Source organism: Mus caroli, unplaced genomic scaffold, assembly GCF_978045245.1.
Source record: "Mus caroli unplaced genomic scaffold, Mus_caroli_1 scaffold_8, whole genome shotgun sequence".
Classification (NCBI taxonomy): Eukaryota; Metazoa; Chordata; class Mammalia; order Rodentia; family Muridae; genus Mus; species Mus caroli.
In genome coordinates, this window is record NW_028227263.1 from 19968659 (window position 1) to 19996427 (window position 27769).

Below are 27769 nucleotides of genomic sequence, written 5' to 3' on the forward strand. Positions count from 1 at the left end.
TCATTTGGGGACTCTGGGGTTTGTTCCCTTTTGCCAGTAGCCCATCCATCACACTGGGTTTCTTTCTGGTCCTTTTTTTTTTTTTTTTTCCTTTCTGGTCCTTAATTCAGCTAGCTCATTGCCACCTCCAGCTGTTCCCAGTTCACCTTCCAGGTAGCAACCTGAGGCCACCTGCCAGAGAAAGCATGGCTCATTCCCAGGCACTCTGTCCCCATGTGTCTATTGGCTCCAGTGACTACCAGTGAGGCCCTTACAGCTGTGGATTCTCTGTACTCAGAACCCAGGGAACCTGTGGGCTATAAGACATCTTCTGGGTGCTTTATTAGTTCACTTACTTTATGCCTTGCTGGCCTGGGCAGATAGATAGAACTTACTTATTCTCAAAACTAAGATCTACTTATCTTAGTGTTCTCTCATTGGAAAATAGAAATGGAAAAGGAACAAGTCAGCAGGCCTGGCTGGACTCTAGCTTCAATTTGCAAATTTGGCCAAGTCCCTCAAGCCCAACTTCCACATCTGTGAAATGGGTAGAAAGCCAGTGCTCAGGCAGCAAAGAAGCTCCCGATGGTCACTGTGTGTATAGGGTATGGATGGGGATGTTAAATCTATGTCCAGCTGGTTTGGGCTCAGCCTCATACTGACCTCAGGGATGTCCTCCTTGGCCTTCAGCAGACTGGACCAGGATTTTGCTGGTGGTTCCTTGGTCTCCTGCAAAGACAGTATCAGATGACATAGGAAGGAACAAAGCCACTGCTGTGCATTCCTCCCACAGAAGGAGGGCAGAGAAGCAGGGCCCCTTTCCTCATGCCCACATATGTGATCCAGGCAGAATCACCATGAGCTTCTAGTGGGACAGGCCAGGGGTCTCAGCAGGTGGCCAGGGGCTGTGCAACATGCTGAGGAGTATGTAAGCTCTCAACTTCTCCGGGACCCTGCTCTACCCCATCCCGGACCTTCCAGTTTGTTACTTTATGTCTGTGCGTTTGCATGAATGAGGGAAGTAGGCCAGGGGAGCAGTAGGGACCCTGTGGATCACATTCTGGGACCAGTTTGAGAGCCACACACTGTTCATTCAACCACACGCTGGCCTGGTCTTTTTGTAGTACAGGCCTAAGCCATCCCAAGTTGGCAGGGAAATGACTAGTGAGTCACAGGTCAGTACTTAGCTGTTAGAAATAACCCAGAAGCTCTAAGATGGTGGTTGAGTGGGCTCTGGATAGATGAAGAGCAGCTGACTATAAGCAGTCCCTCAAATGCAGTCTGCAGTCAGAGGGCTGTTGCTCAAACATTGCCTTGTCCTTGAGTGTCCCCAGTCCCTCCTTAGATCCCCCTACTCCACAGTGCTCCCACCTGCTGTGGACTGGTATGTAGCTCAGGATCTTGGCTGAGGAAGACCTGTTGCAGAGCTGCGTTCTCCACCTGGATGGCTTTCAGCACAGCCGAGGCATCCTCCTCTCGGTCCTCAGCTGCATATGCTTTGCGGGTTGCTGACAAGGGTCTATCTCTCCGGCTTCCAGATCCTGCAGGAAGAAGACAGAGATGTTCTTGAGCTTGCGTTCTCAGAAACAGCTTGAAAGTGCATTAGATACTATTGAGGGAAACTCTGTAAAAGAACTGAGTAACTCCTTCAAAAATGCCAAGGTCTTGAGGGACGAAGGAAACCTGAAGACCTGTTCTAGATTAACACTACCCAGGCAAATGCAGTAAGTAGCTACAATTGACACCTCAGGACTAGGGCCAGTCTCTCTCTCTCTCTCTCTCTCTCTCTCTCTCTCTCTCTCAATCTCTCTCTCACACACACACACACACACACACCCCTGAGCACCTGAGTTCAGACCCCAGGCATGTAAAAAGAAGGACATGGTCATGTACAGCCATACCCCAGTTGTACAGGTGAATTATAGGCTTGCTGGCCTGCCTGTCCAGCTGAAGTGGTCAGTGAAAGACCCTGCTTCAAACAACAAGGTGGAGATGCCACAGAAGATACCCAGTGCCAACCTCTGGCTGCCAAGTGCATTTGCATGGACATGCACACATTTACATACACACACACAACTGGCATGGAGGTGGGGTGGGTGGGAGTGGGGGTGGCCTGGGAGCAGGGGTGGGGGTGGGGTGGGGGTGGGGCTATAGTAGTAAGGAAATAAATCTAAATATAGCCTGGGGCACATATAACAGTTTAATGTTAATGCTAAATACTCCAGAATTCATGGGTGGACTGTGGAATTACTCAACCGAAATGCTTGGAAAATCCATGTTGTAGGACTGAGTGCTGCAGGTGGTTGTTTTGCTAGTTTGTGGGTTCTTTCTTTTACCCCTTTCCCACCTTTTCAATCCCTAAGCCTAGATAGGAAAGGAAAGCAATAGAAAGGAAAGAGGTGATGTTATCATTAAACTACTTCCTGCTGACTAGGACCAATGAGTTCCTTGGGGCAAGTTTGATCTTTGCTATCAAGATATCTAATTTCTTCTTTTTTCTTCTTTGCACACATGACTACTTAACGAACCATGACCAACAACAACCAATCACCAACCCACAGCCTATCTCTCAGAACCCTAGCATTTATATACCCTCTGAAAAGTCCCCAGAATTCCAAACATTACACAATTGCAGTTGGCAAAAATTACACCCCTGCTAGAGCAGAGGCAAATCACAGTCAGCCACTGTGGACAGTCTGAAGCAGCCCTAGATCCCACACCTGGGATTAAAATGAAAATACATATTTCTTTGTTTTTCAAGGAATCCAAAATTCCCACTATAGAGTGCAAAGAGGAATGTTATCTCTAGCTTATTACCAATAGGTTAAGGAATAAACATAGACAGAGTCTTCCCTCAGTCCTCTTGATCCATGGGGGATTGATTCCAGAAGAGCAAACCCTGGGGTTCCAGGGTGCTTTATACACATAAGAGGTACAGTGTTTGTACATAACCCCCATAGCCTGCACACACTGTAAGCTACCTCAAGATAACAAAGACTGTGCCACTGTTCTGATGACTGGCAAAGGGGACACCAGGGCAGCTGTGTGCATGTGACCTGGTGCAGGCTGAGGAAAAGTACCCTCTACTTGCTTGTCCTTTGCAAATACTGGCAGATGCTGACTAGCTTCCTGCCCTGGCCCTCAACTTTCCCACCATGCTCGTCAGAACGCTACATCTAAAGGTGACCGAGGGTGGCACTGGATGCTCGTGTCTCGAAGAACTCAGATTGGTAAAATGTCCCTACTGACCTAAGCTATCTTCAGATTCAATATCATTCCCATCACCAAACCAAACCAAACCAAACCAAACCAAACCAAACCAAACCAAACCAAACCACAATAACAAAAAACCTATCCAAACAAACAAACAAACAAACAAAATAGTTAATGGTTCAGTCAGTTAAGTGCTTAAGTTAACTTGGGTCATGTAAGCACAAGGACCCAAGTTCCATTCCTGGAATCCATGTAAAAAAAATAAAAGAACTCACACAATATGTACTCACTGATAAGTGGATATTAGCCCAGAAACTTAGAATACCCAAGATATAAGATACAATTTGCTAAACGCATGAAACTCAAGAAGAACAAAGACCAAAGTGTGGACACTTTGCCCCTTCTTAGAATTGGGAGCAAAACACCCATGGAACAAGTTACAGAGACAAAGTTTGGAGCTGAGACAAAAGGATGGACCATCTAGAGACGGCCATATCCGGGGATCCATTCCATAATCAGCTTCCAAACTCTGACACCATTACATACACTTGCAAGATTTTGCTGATAGGACCCTGATATAGCTGTCTCTTGTGAGACTATGCTGGGGCCTAGCAAACACAGAAGTGGATGCTCACAGTCAGCTATTGGAAGGATCACAGGGCCCCCAATGGAGGAGCTAGTGAAAGTACCCAAGGAGCTGGGGGGGGGGATCTGCAACCCTATAGGTGGAACAACAATATGAACTAACCAGTACCCCCTGGAGCTCGTGTCTCTAGCTACATATGTAGCAGATAATGGCCTAGTCACCATCAGTGGAAAGAGAGGCCCATTGGTTGTGCAAACTTTATATGCCCCAGTACAGGGGAACGCCAGGGCCAAGAAGTGGGAGTGGGTGGGTGGGGGAGTAGGTTGGGGAGTGTGTGTGTGGGACTTTTGGGATTGCATTGGAAATGTAAATGAAATAAATACCTAAAAAAAAAAAGTCAGGGGCCACCTATCTCCTGGGTAGTGGCAGGGACAAGGACGAGATATGTTCCTCCTCCCTCCCCCTCCCATTTGTGGCAGGCAGGAGAGCTGGCCCTGGGGTCATGAGAGCAGGAGAGCTGCCTCTGACTCTCAGCAGCTGTAGCACTCAGGAGAGCAGGCCGTGAACCTTGCCTGGCAGCACATTATGAAAGCTGCAGTGTGTCACAGTGTGTCCCACAGTCTACTCTTTTGTCCACACTTCTTTGCTTGCAAATGTTTATTGCAATGACTTGTTGGTCTGGCTTACCTACAACCCCCACCTCCAGGGCCAGCTCTCCTGTTCATAATGAGATTTGTTTGTCTATGCTGGAGGAGAAGTTGCAAGGGTAGAATGTGGGGGAAGATGAGTGGGATTGGTGTGCATGATGTGAAATTCACAAAGAAACAATAAAAAATTAAAAATAATGAGCAGGGTAGTATCAGACTGTAAACCCAGTGCTGGGGAGCCAGAGACTTGTGGATGCCTGGGGCTTGCTGGCCAGCTGGTCTACTCTACTTGGTAAGTTGCAGACCAATTAGAGACCCTGACCCAAAACAGGGCATGAGGGATAACAGGACAAGCATGGTCAGACCATTAATGCATTAACAAATCCTAACAAAGTTTATTCTCATTCTTATTTTGCTTATTTACATATTGACTGAATGATTGGTGCACGTGTAGGCATGGATGTGTGCATATGTATGTGAGTGCACTGTAGAGATCAGAGGACAGTTTGTTCTCTCCTTCCACCATATGGGGGTCCTGGGGATTGAGTTCAGGTTGTTGAATTCTCAATACCTCCTGAGCTATTGTGCTAGTCCTAGATAAACATTTTTTAATGGACTCCTGAGAAGTGCCACTGTGGAAGGTAGAGAACTAGGTCACTAGGGAGAGCCTTTGAAAAGCACATGTCATCTTTGACCCCTACCTTGATTTGTTTGTTGTTGGGCCCCTTATAACCCAAATGGGCCCAGAACCTGTCACATTCCTCAGCCTCCCAGAGGAGTACATGTATATGCCACTGTGCCTGGTTCCTAGTCACCATGAGGCCAACAGACCTCCACCTTTCTACCATGATGTCCCTCCTTAAAAGGGTGTGTGTGTGTGTGTGTGCCATGAAGCCAAGTGAGCAGGAACCAAAACCTTTAAAACTGGACAAAAAAGCCTCTCTGTCTCTCAACCTTTTCTTTCAGGTATTTGTCCTAGAACGGACAATCTGGATTACACAACTGGATAGTAACTTGGCAGAGCTGATGGTCCTTCTGGAATGTAAGCCAAGGTGGAGCGCTCCCATCTCAGTCAGCCAGCGTCAGAGTTATTGCAAATGCTGGGGAGCTGAGGCGGGCACTGTGCTTCTCAATGCTAGCCAGCATTCCCCACATAGGACTCGGCTCCTCATGGAGATAAAGGCTTCCCCCCCCAAAAAAAAAAGAAAGAAAGAAAGAAGAAAAAAGAAAAGAAAGAAAGAAGAGCAAGCTGGAGAACGTGGCATCTCTGTGGAATCCATAGGAGCCAGGCACGGTGGCATAGACACATATGGTGGGTAAAGGGTAGTGATGACTACACTCGGTACAAAGGTCCTGTATCTACAATAGCCAGGAGGCAGGAAGCAATGAGGGGGAAACTGAAGGCCATGGTGTTGGGCTTCTCTGGGCTGGAAATCCTAACCCATACACTTGCTGTGATTCCAGGGTGTCTGAAGCAGGAATGGATCCCCAGTCTGGTGAGAGGTGCAGAATTGCAGGCTCCTGACCCACACCATACTGTGGGCTTCCCTAGTTAAGGGAGTAACTGCTCTGGGTGCAAGGCAATGGCAGTAGGTGAGACAGCTATCACCAGCTTTCACTGACCTTACAGTCAGTGCTTGGCTTGGGAAGACACAGATTAGGCACAGAGGAAGGGGCTAGACATGATGAAAGTAGGCATATCCATCATTCAAGATGCAGAGTCAGAGAAGAGGACACCTGAGAGGAGATTGGAGGCAGCAAACCCATGAATACCAACACAAGTAGGCTACTGTAGACCAAGAGGTAACAAGTACTAAGGTCCTAAAGAAGGCAGAGCTTGGCATGCTGAAGGATGATGGGGGGAGGGTGCTAGAATGGATCGGCAAGGTTAAACATGGTTGGTGGGAGGATGGGGAGCTTGCAGCTGGGCTCTTGAGGCCCCACATAGGCTCCAAGGCTCCTCAGTTCCTATCTGACACAACCTACTCCTAACTCTGAATTTTCCAGCCCAGGGGCTGGGCTACTCTTCCCCCAGAGCTCTTCCCCATATAACCCAGACCTTTTGGTTTCCTCTTCACCTTCTCTCTCTGCTCTCTCTATGCACATACCCTTTCTTTCTCTTCTCCCTCACCATCTCTTCCCTTGGCGACATCTCTGGCCTTGGTTCTTAGGGCCAGTGAACTCATCCGAGAGAAGCTTCCCAATAAACTTATATTTAATCTAATCTAATCTAGCTTCAATTGGCTCATTTCATCAACAGAAGATAACTTATCAAAGCCCTGTAAATCTCAGTGTTTGTGACTACCATCTCTAACTAGTAGAGTGCAGCTGACAAGCCCACAGCTGCTTGGCCTTCCAGGTGCTCCTGTGTATAACCATCTAGGAGCTGTGCAGAGCTCAGTGAGCATCAGTTAACTTTTTGTTGGCAGGAAGCCAGCCAGGGCAAGCAGACTGAAACTCTCATAGCCTTGAACACATCCCCCTATCCACTGACCAAAACACTCAAAAATCAGTGCCAAAAAAGCTGCATGGTGACCCTTGGCTCATAACAGACAGCCTGTAGAGATGGGGCTCCTCCTCTGAGGTTCAGAGGTCTGGGGCTGTACTGGATCTGTGGCCTAGAGAGAGCTAGAAGGCTTCCAGGACAAGAGGCACAAGCCAATCACCTAGCTGGAAAGGGACCAGTTTGTCTGCACGACAGCTTTGGCACATTCTTCCATAGCATGATCACGGGTGCTGTTTGTGCTTTTCTAGACAGATTATGCTAAGAAGGTGGGGTTAAAATTGCCACCATTCTTGAGGAGAAGGTTGGCTCTGCAGCTCTCCCACCAGTGCTGAGCTGCTGCTGCCTGTCCAGAACAGAGTCCCCCAAGTCACATTGCTGATGGCCACCGACTTTCTGTGTGCTTCCTCCCACTGCAACCACCCTTTAACTCTTTTGGACGCCCTCATCTCTCACTTGCACCAACACTGGCCTGAATGTCACAAGACGGTGAATTTATTCTCATCTTGGATCCAGGGACTAGTGGATTTATTCACTCTGTAAATCTGAGCTACTAGCAAAAGCCAAATTGCACATTTTAATTTATCCCAAACTGCTCTTTTTAGATGGAGAACCATCCCTCTTCCAGTAACTCTACTCCCTTCGCTTCCCTGGTGCTTGGTTTTCTTCTCTTACCTAACACAAAAGGTACGTCATTCAGGAGATTGGCCATGAATTCAATACATCACAAAGCACCTACAGCAAGGTGACCTGCCTCTCTACCAGCTGTGCCTCAACAGGCTTTAATTCAGAACCATAGCAAAGAGCCTCTAACTACATGCCAGCGGCTTTGAGGGTCACCCAGGAACTACTGCAGTGGCATGGATGAAATGTGAGATCAACAAGCATCCATTGTGGCAATCACAAGCCAGTAGCCACAATGAAGCCTGTGTGGTTATATGCTACGCTAGTCAGCTCTCTTGTTGCCATGACCAAATGGATACCTTAAGGAAAGAAGAGGAGGAAATACCCCAGAGCTCCAGCCCATGTTCTCAGTCCTACTGGTTCCAACCCACAGGAGGCAGACCATGGCAGCGAGAGAGACAGGGAGGAGCTGTCTACCTTATGGCAGCTAAGGAACACTGAGAGAGGGAAGGCCACAGCAAGGGCCCTGTCTAGTCTCCAAAGACCTAAGTTCTTCAGCTAGGCCCTGCCTTCCAGTTTCCAGAGCCCCTAAAATAGCTGCAGACCAATCAAATGTGACCAAGGGGACATTTTCTAGTCAGACCATTACAGATGATGTGCCTTAAGAAAATGGGGTGAACCTCCAGAAAACAGAGCCACCTAAATCTGTAAAGAGCCTGTTACTGGGCAGCCTCAGAATTGTAGCTCAATATGACAATGAATGTCTGCAGTGGGAAGTGGCACTGACAGTTCATCTGACAGAAGTACTCCAGCTTCCACAGTGAGTCCTCCCTCTGTTGTCCCATGTCCATGGGCCTAGAGACTGCCAGACAGCTGTGGGAGATGCTCACTCACATTCATCCCCAAACTCTAAGTGGGAAATGGGGAGAGACACATTAAAGCACCAAGTCTCTCTGCTGAACTCCACCCACCCTGGCAGCATTGTAAGAGGCTCCTAACACGAGGCTACTCCTCCCATGCCTACAGACTTCCCCACCTTAAATGCAGGCCCCACTGTAATGGGATATTGCAGCATTTCCTAGAAGTTGAGATACCAGCACTCAGGAGGCAAAAGCAAAGGGATCGTGTCACGGTAGAGAAATTATTAGGCAGGGATAAGCAATGACTGGCTTGCCTGGCTTGTTGAGGCATACTCTAGTTTGTTTGGGGTCTCTCCATGGCAGGTGCTACCTACAGCCCTGTATAATAATTGCTTTTCTCTCTGCTCTGACAAATGCATAGTAAAAAGGCAACTCAAGGAATCTTGGCTTACAGTTGGAGGGTAACAGTGTATTATAATAGAGATGTGGCAGCAGAAGCTGAGACAGTGGTCAACACTGTGCCCAAAGTTAAGAGTCCCAGAGGAAAGTGTTCAGGTCCCCTTCCCTTCCCATTCAGCCCCTGGAGTAGGGCTGCTCCCCATTCAGGGTGCGTCTCCCACTCACTTTCACTGATGCCTGAAGATTTTGTCTCCTAGGTGATTCTCAGTCCTGTCAAGCTGACAAGGAAGCTGAACCATCTCACTTGAACATTCATTCTTCAGCTGCTATCTTTTCCTGCATCCCTGATGTATGATTTTCAAGGAAGGCAACTATGGGTCTAGACGGAAATGACATCTCTTTCCTCATGGGTGTTATATCTTTCTGAGCCACAGATAGATTTATGCCACATGAGCCTGCAAGTACACAGCTTTGCAGTGAGCTTGCAGTGGCCAGACAAATGGCTAAGGATGGCTTCACCCCAGTGGCCAGCCTGCTATTGCGTCCCAAGGAACTTGGCTGGGGATGTTCAACTCTGCTTGTGATAGTTGTCAACTTGATGATTTTTAACTAAAACCCAAGTGGCTAGGTACATCTGTGAAGGATTTGTCTTATTAAATCATTTGAAGTGAGAGGACCCACCTCTAGTCAGGATCTTTTGAGGCGGGAAGATCCACCTTTAATCTAGACCACACCTTCTGGTGGCAGCCTATGTAAATGACATGGAAGAAGGAAGCCTTTGCTCTTTGCCTGCTTGTTCTTGCTCTTCCTGGCAAGTTCATCCACTGTTGGACTAGCTGGACCACCCTGGTAACCACTCTAATAAATCCTCTTTATTTGTCTGTCTGTCTGTCTGTCTGTCTGTCTGTCTGTCTATCTATCTATCTATCTGTCTAATCATCTATCCATCCATCCATTCATCCATCCATCCTATCAGCTCTGTTAGCTAGAGAGCCCTAACTAATACACTGCTCTAAGAAACAAATACCAGGAGCAGCTGGTGATCTGAGCTTTATCAGACAGTCCCAGTGACATGCATTTTCTTATGTAAGCATGCGATGATTAATCTTAGTTGTGAAAGGTCAGCCTGGGAGATTAGTGGAACACACCTCTATGTGATTGTGAGGTGTTTCCTGACAAGTCTAGATCTTCAGAGTTCTGACCCAGTGAACAGATTATCTCTTCAAGGAGCTATAGTGGCAGTACTGAGAGCTAGTGAAAAGTAAGGGGCAGGGCCTAGTTGAATGAGGTTGATCCCTAGAGACATGTCCCTGGGGCCTATGTCTTACACTGGGCTCTTCCTGTATTCCCCCTTTCCTCTACTTCTTGTCCACCATGAAGAAGTTGTTCCCAGGCACACTCTGGCCACCATGATGTTCTGCCTTAAAACACACCAGGAAACACAATCCAAGTGACCAGGGAAGAAACCTTCTGAAACTGTCAGCCAAATTAAATCCTGCTCCTTTAAGCTGCCTCTGTCAGTCATTTGGTCACAGCGATGAGAAAAGAAAAACATCGTGCATCTTCTCTGCCTCAGCCACAGCTGCCTCAGCACATGGCCTGTGTGACTGACTCCAACATGGAAGGAACATGTACCTGCTTCTGTCGTCCTGACACAGGGGCCTTCACAGCACCCATGCTGTCACTCGGGGAAGGACCCCTTCTGGACTCTTCTCCCTGCCCACAGAGGCTGCAGACTGGCCCAGAAAACAGGGTTTTAGAACCCACGCTGTGACTACTAGGAAAGGCACACTCTTTCCACCTTGAGGTTTGCACAGCAGAGAAAGAGAAAGGTGCCTGGAGCCCCTGGGCCATTTCTGGGAAATGCCGGTCATCTTGTGTGTTCTCGAGAAGTGGTTCCCAGAGTGAGTTTCCTCACCAGCAACCATAGAGGCATCTGAGAACTCTTGGAAAGAAATGCGTAGGCAATTTATATCTACTGAATCTGATAGGATGGGGTGGGAAGCTCCACCACTCTGAGGCAAGCAAGTTCAAGTTTGAGAATCACTTAATCTGAGGAAGCCACTGCTAAGTTCAGAACAAATAGCCGTGTGATAACAGCCTGAGCACCTGGACCTTAGGCCTTAGACTTCACCCACAGACACGGGCTTGTGTGTCTATCCCACAGACACGGGCTTGTGTGTCTATCCCACAGACACGGGCTTGTGTGTCTATCCCACAGACACGGGCTTGTGTGTCTATGGTGAGTCACTGACTCACTTCCTTTGTTACTTAAGGGGTTTGATTTTTCCTTTCCTTTCTTTTTGAGACAGAGTCTTATGTAGCCCAGGCTAGTCACACACTCACTATGCAGTTGGGTCTGACCTTGAATGCCTGATCCAATTGCTTTCACCTCCCAGGTACTGGGATTGCAGGTGTGCATCAGCGTACCCAGTCAGTTTGATGTTTTCCCACTCGATGTTAATGAGGACTGACTGGAATGTTATGAGACTCTGGACTTTGACATATGGTGCTTGTGCTGCAGGTGTTTGGACAGGAACACTAACTACAGGGCTGTCAGCATCCTCTAACTCAACCCATGCTGAGGGTGTTACTGTATTTCTGCAGCTGGTGGCTTATCTGGGAGAAGTGTCTCTGATATATCACTTTCCTAGATCACTCTGACAACAGGGACAGCAAACTTTCTGCATCAAAGACAAATGTTCACTCACCTTCCAGAAGACAAGAGGTCTCTGGGAGGAGATTCCAGTATTTTTAGAAAGCTTATGGTTAGACACTGAAGCAATACGGACTAGGAGTGAGAACCAGGGACCTTGACAGCAAGGAAGAGGGATAGTGCTACATGTTATTTGCATATTTAATTGACATAAGGTCTGGGTTTAGCCAAAGAGAAGGGAGTAAGAGGAGAAACAGTGTTTTTGTGAGTGCAGGAAATGGGTTACCCTTTTAGAATGGCAGACTAGTTCATTAAACAAACAATCGTTCACTGAAGCACAACTCTGGTGTGAATATTACAAAAGTTGGTTTATAAAAAGGAATCTGTTTGAAGACATGGTGAAGGAGAGAACTGTGAAATAGAACAGGCCAGGAGCAGGCAGGCAGAAGGTGAACAGAGCACCTGGAGGTCTACTCAAGGTACCCATGATGCTGAAAAGAGCTACCACAAGCTGAAAGTTGAGCATGGCTTATAATGGACTCAAGGGTGACAGTGAGAGAGCGAGAGTGACCTGGAAACCGCCAGGAGTGAGGTGTATGGGAAGGTTAAGGGTGTAGATGCCTCAAAATTACCACTGACTGTACAAAACAACAGCAACAACAATACTAATGATGTCTAATGGGATTAAAAACCTGCAGGGAGTTAAAATGAATAGTGATAAAATTTAAAATTGGAGGGGAATAAACATTTAGAGCTGAAGGTCTATCCACTAAATTAGAATCGGCAAATGTGCTAATTTAAAGTAGACACTAATAAGTCAAGAATATACATACAATCTCCAGTAATGAGTAAAAGAATAAAAGAATGTATAACTAACAAGATAATATGGAGGGGAAAAAGAATTAATACAAGGTAATTTGTTCAAAAGAAGGCAAGAGAAGGAAAAAAGAGAGACGTAAAATAGGCAAAACAAATAAAAAACAGATAATAAGATTGCAGGTTTAAACTCAAATATATCAGCAATTACATTAAATGTAAATGGACTAAATGCTCCCATTAAAACACACAGATTGTTGGAGGATAAAAATAAAAGCCAATTGCATATTGCTTACAAAACAAAACAAACAAAACAAAACCTTTATATAAAGATGTAGAAAGCTTGAAAGGAAAAGAATGAAAACAAGGTACAGGCCATAAGCACTGGCCAAAAGAAACCGAAGGCAAAGCAACATGGCACAAGTGACTGAGAGGTAATATAACAATGAAAGGCTCATTTGCAAGAGTGACTGAATAAGTCTTTTTATACACACAAACCACAACCCACTACACAAACACAAGTTAACATGCAGCCCACCCTCAATGGTATACACATACAAGCTCCCTCTGCCTAGTGTTGTGGTTTGAAACACACTTTTCCTGAAACCTATACCCATTACAAAGCCAAGTACTTCATCTGGGGTCAGTCAAGAGACCATGATTCCCCATCCTGGAAGAAGAGACTCAAACTCCTTTGGGTTTACTGAGAGATGCTGTACCCTTGTGGCACTGTCTGCAAAGTCATATATGGCTGTCCTGGTCATCAATCTGCTGGCTTCTGAAGACACCTTTGGCCACTGTGATCTAATTGTAGCTAGAACACTGTGGTAACAAGGTCATTTTTCCACTTTCACCTCAGCTACCAAACAAGATATTTGGCTGGTAGGTGAACCAGATATACTGGATAGCCTGTGGCAAAACAATAACCTTTCATGGTAACTACCTTTAATACTGACAAACTCTTCAAAGTGAGGACTTTTCTCAAACAGCATCTAGGGAACAACTCCCAGGAACTGCGGGTGATAGGATTTCCTACAGATGACTTGGTAATTTGTGGATTCCTATATGCTTCTGTATTTCTTTGCCATGGAACCAGAAATGTGTCCACCTCAGACACCCATCATCCACCCCTGGACTCCTTCTCATTTCCTGCTCTTGTTTCCCCTTTCCCATGTCTCCTCAATCAATTAGACCATGGCTAAACTTGGGAGAGAAGATTATGAATTCGTTTCTTAGACTCTGTCAAAGCGACAGAGCTGAGTTGAATCTTAAATCATATCTTCTAAGAAGATGATGGGCTGGACACATGGTTCAGTGGTACTATATGCGCAAGGCTCTGGCTTAGTCACTAGCAGTGTACACACACACACATGAATCAATACACACAATGTATGTACACACATTCATATACACATACAAGGCACATGCACACATGCACACATGGACCTATTAAATTCTAGTCCCAATGTATATGGTTGTGTCTTCATTTGGACAAAAGGGGTCTCTGCAAATGATGAAGCTAAAATGTGGCCACAGGGTGGATGCAGTGTGTCTGGTGACTACAGAACTGCTAAATTTGAAAACAAAGATATCTATCCAGGAGTGTGCCATGATCTGGGTCATTCTACTATAAACCACAGAGCTACAGAAGATAGGAGAGAGCCTGGAGCAACCTTTCCTATACCTGTGGAGGATGTTCCTGTCAACACCTTGACTTACCTAAGCAACTGTGCATGGCACAGTTCAAGGAGCCCTGAAAACAAATCCAGGGAACACTATGACTTTAGTTCAAATATGGCTTATTTTTTAAGTGTTAATATTAAATATGAATATTAATATACATTCATCAGGGCTGGGTTATAGACTGCGGTAAAGCATGAGGTTCTCTGAAGATAAGTTTTAATTGTCAATGTGACAGTCCTCCTCAATGAGGGACTATCTAGGTCAGGGAGGGCATTAAGTTGCTTTTGCGTGGTTATCTTGTCACAGGAATGGGAAATAAAACTATAGGTTCCTCACCTAGCATTGGAAAAAGTAATTTAAAATAATAATAATAATACTTTAATGAGCACTAAAAAAAAACTGTAGCATGACTCAAACTTGGATTTCGGAAATGCTGCTTATGGCTAGACTGACTGGATATGCTCTATGCAAGAATAGCTTAATTAGAACATGAGGGCTGCATGGGTCATAAGTAAAAGTGAAGGAGGCTCTACAGCCCAGGTTCTTTAATCCTGGTTCCATGGCAAAGAAATACACAAGTGCATAGGAATCACATATTACCAAGCTGTCTGTAGGAAACCCTTTGCTGGATGCGTGAGCTTGGATAGACTCTTTAAGTCTCTGTGCCTGTGTCCTTTGTGTGACATGTTAGTAATGCAGTAGCTACTGACTGCACTGTTTGAAGGTGTGACGCTGGTGCAGCTCAGGGGCTCATTTAGGACTTTGTTAGGACTGGCTCTTCATGTTATTACTTGCATATGGATAAAATAACCATGGCACATCCCCTCTGAGAGAGGAGTCCCAGATGCAGAGGAGGTGGGTTGGAAAGAGCATGACCACCACCACAGGCCTGACGCTAAAACATCTGTACCCAGTGGCAGCAACAGTAAAGCTTCCTGTGCTGAGATGGAAACCCATGCTGTGGACAGTAAGCCTGGAGCAAGGACTCTGAACAGGAGCCATGGGGCCCACTGGGAGGCCACACAGGGACACCGCTGTTTCCCCACTTCTGCAGGGTTGAGCAGCTTTTCACTTTGTCCCATGAGCCTCCTCCTCCTTCCTAGCTCCTCTCTAGTCAAAGCCAGCATAGTCAAAGCTGCCAGAGCTTCTGCCAGCACACATGCTCCATGTGATCTTTGCATTTCGGAACAGTGCACCTTTATGACCCCATCAGCTGCAGAGAGCATGACTGACTGGCTGTCCTTGACTGGGCTGTGGCACATCACGGTTAGTGGTCACAATGGCCTGAGAGGCTGTGTCCATGCACATACACAAACCCTGGGGCCTGGGGCTGACCCTCCACTGCTAGTGGCAGAAACTCAGAACCTGCCCCAACCATGTGACTGCCAAACCTGAGCTTTCCCACCCTATTTTTGCTCTCTGGCTTCTCTTGGCCCTCCATTCTCAGTATTTACTGGAAGGGCAGAGGTAGACTGCTGGTACAGAGTAATCACCTAGATCCAGCCGTTCCTGAAGGTCATCCTGCTTTTCACTTCTCAGTGTTTTAGTTGCTACTGGAAACAACCTGTCTTGTGGGGTTTTGTGAAGTGTGTGTGTGTGGTGTCTGTATGTGTGTGTGTGTGTGTGTGTGTGTGTGTGTATATATATATATATATATATATACATAATACATGTATATATATATGTATGTGTGTATATGTATGTGTGTGTGTGTATGTATGTATGTGTGTGTATGTGTGTGTGTGTGTGTGTGTATGTATGTGTGTGTGTGTGTATGTGTGTGTGTGTATACACATGTGTGGGAGCCAGCTGCTAATGTCAGGTGTCTTTATCACTTTCCAACTTGATTTTTCTGAATCAGGGTCTCTCACTGACCCTGAACTAATTGGTGTGGCTAGCCCACCAGCAAGTCCCAGGGATCCTCCTATTTCTGCCTCCCCAGTGCTGGGATTGCAGGTATGTGCTGCTACAGATTTTTAATGGTGCTGAGGATCCAAACCCATGTCCTTAGGCTTGCCAGCAAGCAACTACAGTGTTATCTCCTAGCCTCAGGGCTTATACTTGTAAATCTCTTCCTACTACTAGATTTGGTAGCTGTGAACCAGATAATGCAAGGGTGTTGCTCTGACTAGACCTCTGGCTACAGACAGACCAGCAGATTAAACCTGCCAACCCTCATAACCAGGCAGAAAATTCCTTGTTTGTTTGTTTGTTTTTGAGAACTCTGAATCAACATATTGGCTCAAGGTCAGCTCAGTCGTTCCAAGAAACATAAGGAAGAAGCAAGACCTTCATCATGGTGCCCACTGGGAGTATCCACCTCAACCCCCAACCCACTTAACTCAGGGCCCCCAACACGTACTGGAACAGGCTCTCTCCTGGTCTGGGAACACAGCTGGGGGCGGTGGATTCAGGACAGAGTCTGGTTTGCTGGGGATGAAGACCTCAGCATTCTCCTTCCGCTTAGCAGATAAAATCCGGTCCATCTTATTACCTGTGGGGAAGCAATGGATTCCGTCAGCCTCTGAGAACAGGGAAAGCAGGGCATTTCTCTCAGACATTTGTTTACCATTTGCTCACTTATTCAATCAACAAATATTTATTGAATTCTACTGTGCCAAGGGCCTTGCTAGTAGGAGATTTGGGAAATACTGTAGACAGCACTGATAAATAAATGAGACACCTTGGAACAGACAAAGGTTTTAGTGTCTACCATTTCCAGACAGGAGAGGTCCTTCCTAACAAGTGTGTGCACACACAGAGACAGTGACTGCTGAGGCACTTGCTCAGAATGTTAGGGTGGTTGGCCAGCCAATGAAGTGCTGGCTTTAATTGGTCCAAGTAATGGTGCCAGCAAGGGCATCTTGGAGATGAAGGGGCACAGCAAGAAACATTCACAGTCCTCAGGGGCTCACTGTCTAGCTAGAGAGAAGGAGAGCTGAACAGAGGAGGAAACAGAATGCAGACAGAAGTCATGAAGCATGGAGCTAGAGGACAAGGCTGGCAAAGATGCCCAGGGTAGTGATGAAGAGAGATCCTCGTGGATGACTAGTGGATTACCAGGCCCAAAGTGGGGCCATCCCAGATTCAGGAACACCTGCAAAGACTGGACGAAGGCTTGCCAACTGAGGCCTGTCCTGGCTGGAGGTTTAGATGGCAGCCAAACTCACCCTCTTCAGATCAATGTTTCCACAAGAACCCTTAGCACTAGTGGCACACAGGAGACTTCCGATGCCAGGTGGCAGATGGTATTTTATGAATTTGCGTGTATTGTGGAGCTGGAGATAGAATCCAGAACCTGGGTATTAGGCATGTTAGGCCAGTGTGTTTCACTCTGAGCCCCAGCCTCAGACCTGAATGCATTTCTGTATTTTTTTTATTGGGTATTTATTTCAATTACATTTCCAATGCTATCCCAAAAGTCCCCCACACGCTCCCCCACCCACTCCCCTACCCACTCACTCCTACTTCTTGGCCCTGGCATTCCCCTGTACTGAGGCATATAGTTTGCATGACCAATGGGCCTCTCTTTCCACTGATGGCCGACTAGGCCATCTTCTGATACATATGCAGCTAGAGACACGAGCTCCAGGGGGGGTATTGGTTAGTTCATATTGTTGTTCCACCTATAGGATTGCAGATCCCTTCAGCTCCTTGAGTACTTTTCCTAGCTCCTCCATTGGGGGCCCTGTGATCCATCCAATAGCTGACTGTGAGCATCCACTTCTGTGTTTGCCAGGCCCCCGCATAGTCTCACAAGAGACAGCCATATCTGGGTCCTTTTAGCAAAATCTTGCTAGTGTATGCAATGGTGTCAGCGTTTGGAAGCTGATTATGGGATGGATCCCCGGATATGGCAGTCTCTAGATGGTCCATCTTTTCGTCTCAGCTCCAAACTTTGTCTCTGTAACTCCTTCCATGGGTGTTTTGTTCCCAATTCTAAGAAGGGGAATATGGGAAAATGTGTAACTAGCATGTCAAACCTTTGAAGGACATGAAAGTCACACACAGGTCAAGTGTAGAGAGGAGGCCAAAGGGCACGTGAGAAAACACCTAAAGACCCCAAAGGCAGGAACAGTGATTGGTCCCTTGTACTCAGGGAACTCCTGTCCTGGAAAACAAGCAAACCCAGAAGGCACAAACAATGCATTGACATACTCCCTTGCTCACACTCAGTGGGCTCTGGCCACACTGACCCTTTTCTTTTCCTGTGCTTTGGTACACTACGCTCTGCCCCTCTTGGAGCCCCTGTGCCTGCTATTTCCTGCCCCAGGAAGGCTGGATCACTGGGAACACTGCCCTGACAATTCCAGCTACAGCAGCCCAATCCCACCCCCACCAGCATTTGCTAGAACTATCAGAGGTCACCTAGAAGCAGGTGTCTCTGACCACTCACGTCCCACTTCACTAGTGTTCCCTCTACTTCTTGTTTTCTGTAGAACAGGAGCTGGTGAGTAGCAGCTATTCCTGCCTGCCTAGCTTCCTTCTTACCCCTCAGATTCCCCTTAGCTACACCTTCCCTGCACATGAATAGGTGGAGACAAAACCCTTTAGTCCTGTTAGCTAGCCCGGCTCATCAGCCCCAAAGAAAGAAATTCTGAACTGGCGGCGACCTGTGGTAGACTGCTACTGTGATTTTTTTTGAGCCAACCCTAGGCTTTGGGAGAAAGAAACTGACTTTCTAGTGATGCTATAAGGCCATCCTTATAGCATCCTTATAGGAAGGCAACTGTGCCTCTGAATGCCTGGAAGTCACCTTAGAATGGAACTAAGTTGGGAAATCTAATAGAAGAGAAGCAATAGAAGGGGGGAGAGGAAGAAAGAGGGGAGAGGAAAAGGGGGGGGGCTATAGGACACGAGGGAAGGGAGAGAGGACAGGAGGGAGGAGAAAGGAGGACAATGGGCCTACTCCAGCTCTAGTCTTTACAGGTATCCAAGGCCAGTTGGAATGCACTAACTCTCCTGCAGCACACTGGGGACAGTTTCCATGGGAAGGTCCTCAGTCTTTGGAAGGCTTTAGGAACCTTTCCCTGTAGTGTTCAGGGACCAGCTGAATTCATGCTGTACTGTAATTTACTCTGTGCTGAATTCCAATAACTAGATGCTGAGACACTCAAGGCCAAGAAAAGCTCATATGAAGCGCTCACCTTTAGAAGCTGGGTTAAACTCCATTACCACAAGGGTGTCTGTGGCCTGGGGATGCCGGCCTTCCAGTTCCTGGTCCTTGGGGACATCCTTCTGTACTGCATCATGGCTGGGAAGGGGACATTCATCTCTGTTGTGGACTGGCAGGACAGGCTCCTCAGTCTCCGTCTCAGAGAGGACGTCTTCCTCAATAGAGTCGTCCTCGTCACTGGAGCCGTCCTCTTGGGTCTGGAGGCTTGTGCTGAGTCCCAGACCTTTTCTCAGCTCCTGCAGAAAGCCCAGGAGAGGCGAAAGGTAAGATCTTGTATGGAACCAAAGAACAACTCCACCCAACAACCAGCAGCATCTCAGCCAGATGCTGGGGCTGCTTTGAGGATGGGAAAGCAAAGGTCAGAGGGCACGAACATGAGGGGTGCTGTGAGGAGACACCATGACCATGGCAACTATAAAAGAAAGTATTTACTTGGGGCTTGATCCATTGCCACATTAAGTTTATTGCATGTGAATTTAAAGCCGGACAACCCAAACTGACTGATGATGGACACCTGTGTATGAGAGCTGCCACTGGCATGGGCTCAGGAAACAAGGGACACATGGCTGGAAGAGAAGGATCCTATCATGTAGTAACTCTGAGGTTCCACAGGAAAGAGCTTGTCAGTGTTGAACCTGAGGATTTAGCTGGGCAGATTTCTAAGTGATGAGCTGAGGGGTCTGCTTTCCTCTAGCAGATGAGGAAAATGAAGAGGTGGCAGACAGACCCGAAGGAGGACTGCCAGAGGGAGGATGGCCAGGGAAAGGGATCTAGGGCTCATTTTCTTCTACCCAGCGTGCAGAAGAAGATGCCGCTAGCAGACATACTATCAGGAAAGTGCATGCTGGAGAGAAAACCAAAGCAATAGCAAGCACTCCCCTGTAGTTCGTGGATGCCTTGGGCTACTTTAGCAGAGACAGGCTTATCAGGAAAGATTAGGGAGGAAAGGAAATCCTGATGGAGGGAATCCTACAGACATCCACAGTGAGCCCACATGGTCTCTGACAACACCCAGTTACCACACACAGTTAAGAGAGAACTGAACCAAAGACCGAATGAAAAACAAAGCTGCCCGAGTGCCAGACTACCGGCAGGAAGGGACCCAGAAGAGACTCATCCCCAAACACATGCTGTCCTCACCAAGGAAGCAAGGTTCTGGGGACTGCACCTGGGCTGTGAGGGCAGAGCCTGGACCCAGAGACTCCCTCCCAGGCTGGGACTGGCTTTGAAAGTGCTGGGGTTTGAGGGATCCTTTCTTCCTTTTGTCTCAAATGTCTGTCTGGTGTTCCACAAGTAAAATAGATGTGAATCTTGTTGGGGGTGTAGGGGGCATGCAGTGGATAATTGTAGATTTAATAAAAGTCCACAGAAGATGTCCCCTGGTACCTGAAAACATGTGCCCTTCATGTTTGCCAAGATGAAGGATTTGGCAAGATTACCAAGGCAGGCCTGATAAAATTATGGGGTAATCATAAGAGAGAGGCAGGAAGAGGAACATCAACAAGATCTAAGAATGGAAACATACATCAGGAAGAAGAGGAGATGCTCGGGTGCTGGCTCTGAAAGGAAAGGATGGGGCCAAGCAGAGCAGGTGCCTCTAGGCAGGTTCTTTCCTGAAGCCTGAAGAAGAAACACAGATCTGCCAACCCCTGGAGTTTGGCCTCATGACAGTAAGTTTCAAACTCCAACTCCCAGTACTGTCAGATAAGCTGCTAAGGTGATAGGAAGTTATAGCAGCAGCGGGAACTCAATATAAATGCTGTCTTTTCCAGCTCCTTCTCTCACTGCCCCACCTGTACCAGTACCAGGGAAGGTTACTTAGCAATGGCACAACTATCTGGAGCACAGTGGGGCTTGGTAAATACTTGCTGAATGAGTAAACTATATGGAAGCCTGGGTGCTGACTTAGTAGGAATAGGACACACATCTACACCTCAGAAGAGGGGACATTGATGACAGGACCCTTACCAAGTTAATTTACTCCTCTGAGATACACTTTGGTCTCCATCAAATGGCTTACCCTGCCCCTGACACACTGTATTGTGATAATAAAGCCATGGTCTGAACTGGGCATAGTTTTTCCCAACAAGAAGACATCTGGCAATGGCTAGAGCCGTTTTAATCACAATGTGTGTTGAGAGAGAGTGCTTCTGACAGCTAGTAGGTGGGAGCCAGCAGTGATGCTGCTGGACTTTCTAGAAGGCAGCAGACGGCATCCACTTCAAAGAATGATCTGGTCACAGTGCCGACTGTGTTGAGGTCAAGAAGCCCTGTGTCAGAGCAAGCACAGGTTCACCACTAGTGCTCAAAAGATAATGTAGGATCTTCTAGTTGTCCATGCTGAGATGGTCTGCACAGGCCTCAATCGAGCCACATGAGGTCCTGGCTTACGTCATCGAAGCCTGGCTGTTGTGGGTAGTTGGAGGTCAACAGACTTTTTCTCTTCAGGGAAATGTGAGTTCCTGGGTGGCCTGCTGTTGAATGGCAGGCAGCATCAGCTTTAACTCAGTCTTTTACCACAGTCTAATGCTCTGAGCTCTATACAACACTCAGGTCCTTCTCCTTTGATCTTCACAATAAGCAGGTCAGACAAAAAACCTGCAGCCCTGTGATCATTTGAACTTGGTAATAACTCTCAGTAGGGTGAGCTTAAGTTCCTAGGAAAACTTGTCTCTGTTCATGAGGCCCTACGTTTTGGGCCAGTTACTTTTAAGATGAAGAAATGGGAACCAGCCCGGAGGATGATTCCTTCCACTGTCCTTGAAATCCCACTCTGTCCCGGGGCCCAGAACAGTCCCCACTGATCCCCATTCACAGCTAATTCCAGGCATGAGATACTGGGATCCATACAGCCAGGGCCAATAAAGAGGATTCTCCTGCTACTTTACCACCTTCCCAGGGCTGAACCTCTCCATCTATGTGACTGCAATCCTATATGCATGGTGCTCCCCAAAGAAGAGAGCTCCTCAACTCATAACTTCTCAAGTGATTAAGTGGCAGAAGTGGAACTTCTGCTCTCAGCCACCAGTCCTTACTCCTAGAAACCCACAGATAATGCTGACTTGTATTCAACGAAGCCCACCAACAGGGAACATGATGGGGTAGTTCTCCTTTGATAAGACAGCCATTCCATAAGAGATCCTCCACTGTCCAGTCTGCTCCTGGGTCACAAACTGTTCACAGTATATTGCTTATGCTTTAACTTTAAGGGCCCTTGCTTGCGTGCGTGCGTGCGTGCGTGCGTGCGTGCGTGCGTGTGTGCGTGTGTGTGTGTGTGTGTGTGTGTGTGTGTGAGTGAATACTGGAGCCAGAACCCAGGACCTTGCACATGGCAGGTAAGTGCTGCTCTACCACTGAGTTAACAACCCAGCTCTTGGTTTTATGAATCAGGGTCTCCCTAGTCATGTACCCATGCTTACTGGGATGCTGTGCTGATGGCTAGTCACAGTAGAAACAAGGAGACAAGACCTCTGCCCTTACCACAGCATACAGTGTGCTATGTGAGTTGGCAGAAAAAAAAACTAAAGGCAATTAATTCCCATGGCTCCATGTCAGTTCATTATTTACTAAGTTGATGGATAATTTAAGAACTCAGGCTATATTCATAGATTGGTGCCCAATCCAATTGTCATCAGAAAGACACCATCCAGCAACTGATGGGAGCAGAGACCCTCAGCCAAACACTAGGCAGAACCAAGAGAACCCCAACAGAAGACAGAGAGGAAGGACTGTGGGAGCCAGAAGGGTTGAGGACACCATGAAAACAGCACACAGAATTAACTAAGCAGGGCTCATAGGGGCTCACAGAGACTGTACTGACGATCATGGAGCCTGCATAGGTCTGTGCTAGGTCTTCTGCATGTATGTTCTGCTCTGTAGCTTAGTGTCCTTGTGGGACTCCTGTGTATGTTGAGGGTGTCTCTAACTCTTTTTCCTGCATTTGGAATCCTTTTCTCCCTATTGGGTTGCTTTATCCAGCCTTGAAATGAGGGTTTGTGTCTAGTCTTACTTGTTAATTTGTTGTGCCATGTTTAGTTGAAATCCCTGGGAGGAATGTCCTTTTTGGGGGGAAGGAGGGAATAAAAGAGGAGTGCATCTGGAGAGAGGGGAGGTGGGAGTGGGCTGGGAAAAGTGTAGAGAGGGGTGAACTGTAGTCAGGATGTAAAGCATGAGAATAATAATTTTTTAAAAACTAGCATTTTTAATGTAAATGAGGAAAATACCTAATTAAAAAAAAAGAACAGAAAAAAGACCTAGTATTTTTTATGGCAAAGAACGTGAATTTCAATAATCCTTCTGTTTTAACCTGCTTTCTTTTCTTATGCAGTCAATGTAAATGTAAAGACCATATTGTATTTACAAGAGTGCACACACGCGCATACACACACACACACACACACACACACACACACACACCCTAGACTCTACATGGTTGTTCTTTTTCACTAAGAAAAAGACTCCATTTGCTCACAGGAGGTGAGTGACCTGGGGAAGCTGGGATGCTCATGTGATGGGAAACCATCTGCTCCAGAGACACAAGGGAACTGAGCTAAGCAGCTCCATCCCCTAGAAAGGAGCCCATTCAGACCTTCCTGTCTGCGAGAGCAGGACCTGGGCTGCAGTGACAGCTTGGAAAGCCAATCTGCCTGCATTTCAAAGTAGTGCCCTGCTGTGGGATCTATGAGGGGCTTTGAAGCTGTCACCCAGAATTTTCTCTGGAAAAACTTACTTTACTCTTTGCTTTAAAACTTGGTTATACTCAATTTCAGTGTTCAGTGTTTCAAATGCTAACTTCAGAAACATTCCACCAAAGCCTTCCATGTGGGGGCCAAGGTACAGACATCCCAGGAACTGAGCTGATGACTGGGCACAAAAGATGCCCTCCCCATGGGAGCTGGAGCGCTTAAGGGATCAGACGCTGCAGATAGAAGGTGTGGGTATAGAAACCACTCCTAAAATGTACCCAGGTCTTGGTGTCCAGGAGTACAGTATCCTCTACAAGCCTCCTCTCTCTGCTGGGCTAGGAGTGAAACTAGGTGACTATCAAATGCCAAGGTGACGGTAACAGTGACAGCAACAGCATCCATGTCATCAGTAACAACTACAGCAGTTTAACTGCCGAGTTGCTGCTATATATCATGTTATATGTACATATCAATTCTCTGTGCACCTCATTGTAGCCCTCTGGGGCAGTCGATGGCATCATTTTGGCTCAGTGGGATGAAGGGCAAGCCCAAGGTCACATAGCTGGTAATAGCAGAGCCAGTGTTCAGATAATAACTGGCTGGGTCCACGGCTAGGCTACTGACCACAGGTACCAATACAGAGAGGCCAATCTCCAGAAGAACTGAAGGCATGTGCTGGATGATCATTGATCATTGATCAGCAGGGGTCTGGTAACCTTTGACACAGCTGCCAGGAGCCAGTACATGTCCTAAAGTCTGTAGGATGTCTGGATGTAGAATGTCTCACACAACGCTGTGATTTGAACCCTTGGTTCTCAGCTGATGGCACTCTGAGAATGGACAGAAACTCTGAGGGGAGCTTTGTAGGTCATAGCCTGGCCCTGGCTTCAGCGCTCTCTGCTCCCTAGTCTGCTTCCATGTGTGCAGCCTGCCCTGCTGCATGAACCAAGCCAGTCCCCTTTCCTCTGATAGAATGACACCTGTGGATCCCTGAGTCTTTTTCTGAGGAAAGTCCCTAAGCTAGCACACAGTGAACATGAGTGGAGGGAGCTTACACCCTGGACTAGCCTTAGGGAGGAGAATGCAGCCAAGGTCACTCACACCTCCCTCCTGGGCTCGAAGGCTTTTTATCCTGCACTAGTTGATATGTTATATTTGTTCATTCATGTGCTTAAGAAATGTTTTGGGGGTCAGTAAGGTGGCACAGTGGGCAAAAGCAATTGCCACCAAGCTTGATGGCCTGAGTTTGATTCCCAGAACTGACATGGGAAAAGGAGAAAACCAATTTGCACAAATTATCCTCTGACCTCCACAAGTATGCATGCATGAGTACACATGCACATACAAACAAAAATAAATGTAATTTTTAAAATTAAGAAAAGGGACCAGAGAGATGGCTCAGGGGGCAGAGGTGTTTACACCAGCCTGATGACCAGATGGAAGGAAGAAGCCTACGACTACAAGTTTTCCTTTCATCTCCACACATGGACACATCTGTACACTTAAATAAGCAAATGTAAAAAAAGAATTAACTGAAAAAATAGATATTTTGGTGAAGATATCTCTCATAAGAAGATAGAGATGATAAAGGCAAGGAAGAGAGTGATGAGCAGGAGAGAGGAAGCTCCTGTCCTCATGGGGCTCCTGATAGGGCAACAAGGACAGCCATTGATAAGACACCTCCCACAGCCCGGCAGCGAGTCACACACTTAATAGGATATGACCTGTATCCTAACTTTAGGGCCCACTCTTTGTGTGTGTGGTGTATCTGTGTATGTGTGTATGTGGTATGTGTGTATGTATGTAGTTGTGGTGTGTGTATGTGGTTGTTGTTGTGTGTGTGTGTGTGGTTGTGGTATGTGTGTATGTGGGGTGTGGGGTATATGTGTGTGTATATGTAGGTGGTGTGTGTGTATGTGTGTGTGTGTGTTTAAATGCTGAGGATAGAATCCAGGACCTGGTACACGGCAGGTAAGTGAACTACAGATTTAGCTCTTGGCTTTATGAATCAGGGTCTCATTACGTTTCCCAAGTTATCTTTGGACTTATCATGTAGCACAGTCTGGCCTATAATTTGTGATCCTCCTGCCTCTACCTCCTGCTTTCTGGGTTTACAGGAATGTCTCACCATGCCAAGGTATACTTTGCATATTTTAAAGTTACTTTCTTCTACATCACTTTCCATAGAACTATGACTAAGAAAATTTTGAATTATACTATGTATGATTCAAATATTGTACAAGGGATGAAAAGCAGGCTCAATAAAGTGCTTATCGTGCAAACATGTGAACTAGAGTTTGGATCCCAGAATTTACATAAAAGTTGGGCAGATGAGATTGCCAACTATAATCCCAGCATTTGGGAGAAAGAGACAGGGGACTAAGATAGCTAGCTAGACTAGGCAGAATCAATAAGCTCTGGGCTTAGAGAGAGACTCTCAATGAGCAAAGTGGAGAACGACCAAGGAAAACATCTGCTGACAACTTTGGGCCTATACACAAACACATACAAACCTACACATATGCATGTACATAGACACACAGACACAGATATATGCACACACGTGAACATGCATACACATATGTACATTAATAACACATATATACTCATGCATGCACACATATGCACATATACCTACACACATGAGCAGCCACATATGTAAACATGCATACATACATATACATATGTAACATACACAAGCAAAAAACCCCTCAAATAAATATTACACAACCTTGTTAGTTTTCTGGTGTATTTTGCCACCCCTGGATTTTCATTGATGAATTTATCTTCCATGCTAGATGTACTTAGTCCACCACTAAAGGTAAGCCAATGTGTCTTAGAAAGCATGTTGGCAGAGGTGAGAGACCAAGCAGCTCAGAGAGCATGTGGTAAGAGGTCTGCTGGACCTGACCTAACCTGGAGCCCCAGACAAGCCTCTCAACATCACCATCCCAGCATCTATGCAGAGCAGGGGCTAGCCAGAAGACTCAGAGACAGGAAGCAGGATAGGGCTGGATAGAGACCAAATGAGACTGCTGCCGAGGAATGGCTGGGGATTTCTGAGAAATACAGAACACATTCCTGGAGAACTGGAGGCACAGAGAGCCACAAGCCAAACTCAGCAGAAGGCTGCTGTGCGCACTGTATATGCATATAGCCGAGTCAACCAGGATCCAACAAGAGGAAGCCTTCCTGCAGCTACTATAGTTGCTTTAGTGGGGCATGGGAAGCTAACGTGTGGGCTTTAGGGCAGGATAGCAGAGCACACACCAAAAAGAAATCCTCTGAAGGTCGACAGGGAGTTAACTCTTTGGAGGAGAAGCCAAGGTTCCCCACCTTACACGATGAGTAGTAGTCACACCCAGGCCCTGCCCCCCCTCCCCTGGTAGCAGGAGGCAACAAACAGCACAGGAAGAAGCAAGGACGACCAAGAAGAGACAGCTCTTCTGGTGACTCAGCCCTTTAAAAGATAGGCAACAAACTTTGATTCATTTAATTACAGAAAGAACTAATACCCAGGAAAAGAGAGTTTGACAGGAGAGGTGGAAGCCAAGTGTAGAGGATGGAGACTGTCATCCCAGAGACACGTACAGGGAGCTCAGCCATGAAAAGGAAACAGCCAGCAATCTTACAACTTTTAATTTCATCATTAACATTTCTAGAAAGAGAAATTAAGTCGGGAAGAGCACCAAAGGGTGACTAATTAGGTATGCTAGAAATCATGCCAAGTGACTTTATAAGAAAGCACCACACAAAATCCACTGGATGGCGAGGTCTAGACAACATTGTCCAAATCAAGCTCCCGAGGATAAACATCCAGAGAGAGCAGCCTCAACTGTTCTGGTTTTCTTCATTTTTGAATGTTTATGTGTACCAGTGTTTCCTTGCATGTATGTCTGCACACCACATGTGTGCAGTGCCCATGGAAGCCAGAAGAACATA

General features: G+C 46.7%; 1 protein-coding gene across 6 annotated transcripts in view; it reads right to left on the minus strand.

Moving 5' to 3' along the window:
* Katnip (katanin interacting protein) overlaps nt 1-27769 on the minus strand; it is a 169602-nt gene that overhangs the window by 60626 nt on the left and 81207 nt on the right. For all 6 annotated transcript variants that reach the window (XM_021167736.3, XM_021167737.3, XM_029479630.2 and 3 more), the window contains 4 exons: nt 19114-19378; nt 16329-16460; nt 1351-1520; nt 643-708 (listed from right to left, as the gene is read on the minus strand). In XM_021167736.3, coding sequence (XP_021023395.1) covers nt 643-708; nt 1351-1520; nt 16329-16460; nt 19114-19378 — 633 coding nt within the window. The remainder of the gene's footprint in view (nt 1-642; nt 709-1350; nt 1521-16328; nt 16461-19113; nt 19379-27769) is intronic.